Raw genomic sequence first — 4953 nt, 5'->3', positions numbered from 1 at the left:
TGTGACGTCACGTATTTGGTTTGGTCATGTGACGTGTGGTCAAATTTGCGTACAATGGCAGCCTCCTTATGGGGGTCACTTTCGAGTGCAGACCGGAACCCCGGTTAAATCACTTTACCCCGGTTTATCGCTCTAAGCCCCTCTACCTCGTTGAGAGAGCCGTACAAACCCTGCTTCCAGAAGGTGTTGGTTTCACTCTGTCGTGAGGAGAACGCGGGTTCGCATTGAAACATTTTTTGAAGCTAGCTGAAACAACGAGCAGACGAAACCGGCAGCAGGCACGGCGCAGACGATGGGAGAGCGCGTCCAGTGCCCGGCGCGTCGGAACCCCCGGTCACAGTCCCAGTTTCGCGGCGCTGACATTAGCGTCGCCACCATCAGCGGCGCTGTGCATAGCGTCGCCACCGGCAGCAGCGCTTAGGTGGTGGGGGGCTCTCATTAATACAAAAATACAAATATGGAACTTTGTCCGCTAACAGTAATTTCAACAAAACGTCTTCACTATGGTGGCTAGAAGGGGAGGTGTGACGGTCGGAGGAGGCAAGGCCGTCGCGCTGCGTTATGACGCCGCGAAAGGCGCTGTGGTCAGCAGCCCGATCAGCCTGTTCCGTGTCCGCGCTGTCGTCTGCACGTTTTTGCGGTTCGTTCAGTTTGTAGTGTTAACTCCGATGCAACTCTTTTTCTTGTGTCACAAGAAATAAGGGACTGAGATTTTAATTTTGTTCGACAGATGTAGCATGTTAGTTCGGTATTTGCACCTCTGTTGTGTTTTAATCGTGGGCCGGTCACGGAACCTTGCGCGAAGTGGCCACTTACGTTCTTGCCTGAATCTTTTGATGAGTCAGTGTGGAATAAGATTGGAGCGGGAGATTTTGAGTGTCGGATTACAAGCAGAGGGCGATAATGACTTGATCTGTCAGCGTTTGATGTTCACGCTTTCTTTACTGCATTACTAAAGCTGTTGTCCAATAATCCAGAGGTACTAGGGAGGTTCTGCCTAATAAATTTGAAATAATTGGGTACCTGAGAAAGCAGAATTTTACTCGTGTTAAGGCTTTGTGTTCTTGCGTGCGGGTAGTCGATTCTTAGAACTTTGTACTTGTCTATTAAGAATTTTATCGAAAATACTATTTTTAACTGTTTCATAAAGTTGTCTATATAATTGAGAGCCCTGGCACATCACACCAAAATAAAGGGTGAATTGCACAGTGTAAAATACTTCAACGTCAATCCAAAGAATGCATGAACACTTTAATAAGCACGAAACTCAAAACAGGGTAGTGAACATCTTCCCAACAGCACAAACATGAGCCAGCAGTCAGTCTCATAAATCAGGGTTTCTACAACAGAACTATGTAAGCATTTCAGTGGTCACAAACGGAGTGCCTTTCATAAAAACTCAAAAAGAAATGCAATAATGCCAACTAGCAACAAACTCGATACTAGCTTTTACAGCACACGCCTGATCTTTAAGTGTTTTTTTCTTTCCCGGCTCTCCTGCCGACTTGCATTCTTTGTGGCGACAAGGAAGTGCAACCTTGTTAAGATGAAAAACTTAATGATCATGTTTGTCAATGTGGTGCTGTGTGTAGTGCAGCCAACAGAGCCCAGTGAGCATGCTTGCAAAAAAGAGCACACATCGAGGATGCTGTCCGGTCCAAGTTCTCGGGAACTAAAGCAAGCTGTGAATGCATTTTCCAGAGACATCACTAACAGGTTCAGAGCTGCGGATGGGTAAAGAAGTCCACCCCGGTTTACAGCACTCGTCAGGCATGCTTCCTTGGGTGCTGCTGCAGATTCCTGGAGCAGCCGTTCAGTGCATTCTCTGCAGTTTGTCTTGCGTATGCACTTGCGTGCTACATACCCTGCAATGTAGAACACCAGGCGCGAGTCACTTCGTTCACGTGTGAGGGACAGCTGGTCGGTAACGATGCCACAAGCATCCAGCGTGGCTTTGGCTTCCTGAAGGTTGCCAAGGTCAAGGAGGTCATCGACTCGTCTCTGAGCGTCTTGTGCGTTGCTTGGGTTAAGAAGGCTCCTCAGGGTGCTTCCTGTGACATTCCCTCCTGTTGGCGATTTTGCAAGGTTGGCGAATGTCAGGCAGTTTACAGAGACGAGAAACTGTGAAGGTGTTGGATGGTCATTACATCCCGACATCTGACGAAGGATCCCGAAGAGGTTTTCGATGGGATCTTGACTAAGTCGTGATGTCAGAAGGTACCTGTACCCCAACTCTCCTGTCACGTAATCCAAGAGAGAAAGCGTGCTTGAAAGCGTAACACGAAGTCCTTCGGCGGTGCTGCGACTGAGGAAGCCCTGCCCTTGCGTTCCTGCCGATGCCTCCCATGTGTTGAGGTAATCGAGAAATTCTTGCAGCACAGCCTCCTTTCTTGACCCAGGCCTTAAGGCGTCCTTGCTGCGGCGAGATGTCATTACACTGATAAGGTCTCTCATCTTCTTGACAAAGCATTCTGTTGCTGTTGTGGTACCAAACCTGCCCTCTACTTCTTGCTTGTACAGGTAAAGGCCCCGGACTACCTCGTCGCTGTATAGGCGGATGGCGTGGCTGACGCTCATTTTCTCGAATCCGTTCGGGTGTAGCACCGGTTTTGTGACGCGTGGCATGGCTCTCAGTGGTGTGAGGCTCTTGTTGTCACACTTCCAGGCTTCTTCGATGTGCTCTACTAGAACTCATCCTTCTGGTGTGCGAAACCCTGCAATCAGCATGTTGTTTCTCGAGCACTTCACCAGGTGCGGAAAATCCGAAATGAAGTGCAGCTTTCTGCTGGGGTCTGCAGGATGCTCCGTCTTGCAGACGACTTTTGTTGACGTTGCTTTAATTCCAAATATTTTCCACATACGCCTGTTCCATGCAGCAGCGTCACATGTCACAAAGTCAATGAAAAGCCCAGCTTTCTCAGTCATCAGAATAGCATCTACAATGATACGTGCGAGCATTTCGGCTTTTACATTAGATCGCGACCCAAAGACACCCAAGATCTGATGCCACTTTCCACCAAACGGCTGAAATAGCAGAACCAGCCCATGGTCGCACATGAGATGCTTTTCCTTCTCGGTGGTGTAGTCGGCCAAGTCCACAAACCCTTCAAGCTTGCCACCTCGTCCTACACTCAGGTGCTCAGAAAGCTTAATCTCGTCAATGAGCAACCCGCCGTGGCACATGGAGTTGTCAATGGTTTTTGTTTTTTCAGCAAGGCAACGGAACATGTTTATGTTAAGGCCAAATCCACCCCTGTACGCACGAGTGTATGTGCGGAGGCAAGTACGCCCCGGCAGGACGAGCGTCTTTTGTTTGCGAAGGTGCTCGTACAGACGAGGGCTCTTCATCCGCATGATGATGCACTCGAGTGCCCATTCATCTGTGAATTTCATTCCACACGTACTTTTACGCTTGGAGGCCTCAAGGCAAGCTCTCACCTGCTGTTGTTGCATGCTTGGCAAGCGCTTGAGTTCTTCATCCAGGGTTGATGGCCTAACCTGTGCGTTTTTCACTTTCATTTCTGCCAGTTTTTTCTTCATGGCAGCAACTGCTTCTCTTGCTCTCTTTAGCTTGAGCGTCTTGATCCGCATCTTGTGAGCTGTTGCTTGGACAGGGTACCTGATACTCCTCCGCTTGCGCGAAAGTTCATTCAGCAGCAGCTTGCGCAGATATCTGCACTGCACACATCTGCTGTTCTGGCTCTGAACAGTGCCAGTGCACTTCAAACTGAATACTTTGCGTCCAAATGTCCGGTGCTTACATTTCGCGCGAAGCAGTTCATCAAGATCCTGCACTTCTCCCAGTCCCATGCAGGTTTTCATCGCTTGTACTTCTCTAAGCAAGTCTTCGGCTCCTTGTTCGTTCTCTACTTGAACCGTCTTCAGAGTTGCACCCTGAACGATCACGAGGGCGCAGATCCCGTTGCTCGTGTTGAACACAACCGACCGCTCCAAGCCTACCGTCCCTCCGTCCATCTCGCACACTGAGAACACAACAATCTCAGGGGCACCTGAAACCAGATGGCTTCCCCAGTAGTTGTTAGGAAGTGCACAGTCTTGCAGGTCCACTCCTTGAAGAACGCTCGTGCTGGTGCACGGCAGGTCAGCGTCGTTGAGCTGCGGTGCAGAATCTGACCCTTCAATGTCAGCTCGAGGTGTTTTCGAAGGGAGGCCCTCAGACGATGTTTTTGTTCGGCGCTTCTTTGGCAGCGGCTTTGAGAGGTACGCCGGCAGATTGGGGAAAACTGTAGGTACCGCATCGTCCGTGAGGATAGGTCGGTCGCGAGGGATCTGAACGAGCTCCCCCCTCACTGTATGCGTGAAGTGGCGTACGATATATCGTTCGTCAAAGTGCAGTTCACAGAGGACTGACCTGTCGTCGAGTTCTTTGTCGGCTCTTGGAACGGCGCGCTGCCACGCTTGGAAGCGATCTGCTTGTTTAGGCACACCAAACAAGGACACGTGTGTCTTCGTTCGTGTCGAAACATAGCCGCTTGAGCACCCCGGCGCAAAGCAGTGCGTCTGCTTCTTCCCCATTCTGTCCAGTGCTCTGCCTCGCTATATTTCGCTCACATGTTTGCAAAAGGCACGGGTAACAGAAAGACGTTTAAGCTAATAAGTGGTAGCTCACGGAAGCACACGAACCAACCAACACGAGGTCCAGGCGAATGACTCAACACAGGCAGAGCACCGGTAGCCGCCGATGTCTCCGGAGCAGTGTTGCCAACTCAAAAATTGAAAACCCACAGTCGGAACACCGAAAACCGCTAAAAAACCGCTAAATCCAAAACACAGCGCAAAACGACTTTTTAATTTTCTTTTTTTTTTTGCTTGAATTCTTGACAAAGGTATAATAACAGTATAGATCATATCAATGCCATATGAAAGGAAGCTTTCCTTTTGTTTTGACTAGAAATCGGTCACGCCACAACACAGTTCACCCAGGTGATCCGA

The 4953-nt window shown here is 49.6% G+C and overlaps 1 protein-coding gene across 1 annotated transcript; it reads right to left on the bottom strand.

Moving 5' to 3' along the window:
• Positions 1-1230: 1230 nt before the first annotated feature.
• Positions 1231-4536, bottom strand: LOC121834669. The gene has a single exon (XM_042288393.1). The coding sequence runs from the start codon at positions 4534-4536 to the stop codon at positions 2692-2694; it is 1845 nt and encodes a 614-aa protein (XP_042144327.1). The 3' UTR covers positions 1231-2691.
• Between the last annotated feature and the right edge of the window lie 417 nt (positions 4537-4953).

Source organism: Ixodes scapularis, unplaced genomic scaffold (assembly GCF_016920785.2).
Source record: "Ixodes scapularis isolate PalLabHiFi unplaced genomic scaffold, ASM1692078v2 ptg002695l_1__unscaffolded, whole genome shotgun sequence".
Classification (NCBI taxonomy): domain Eukaryota; kingdom Metazoa; phylum Arthropoda; class Arachnida; order Ixodida; family Ixodidae; genus Ixodes; species Ixodes scapularis.
The sequence above is the reverse complement of the archived record's forward strand: the minus strand, read 5'-3'. Positions and strand labels throughout refer to the sequence as shown.

Coding starts and splice junctions, on each gene's coding strand:
- LOC121834669 (XM_042288393.1), bottom strand. CDS start 4,536: ATGGGGAAGAAGCAGACGCACTGCTTTGCGCCGGGGTGCTCAAGCGGC.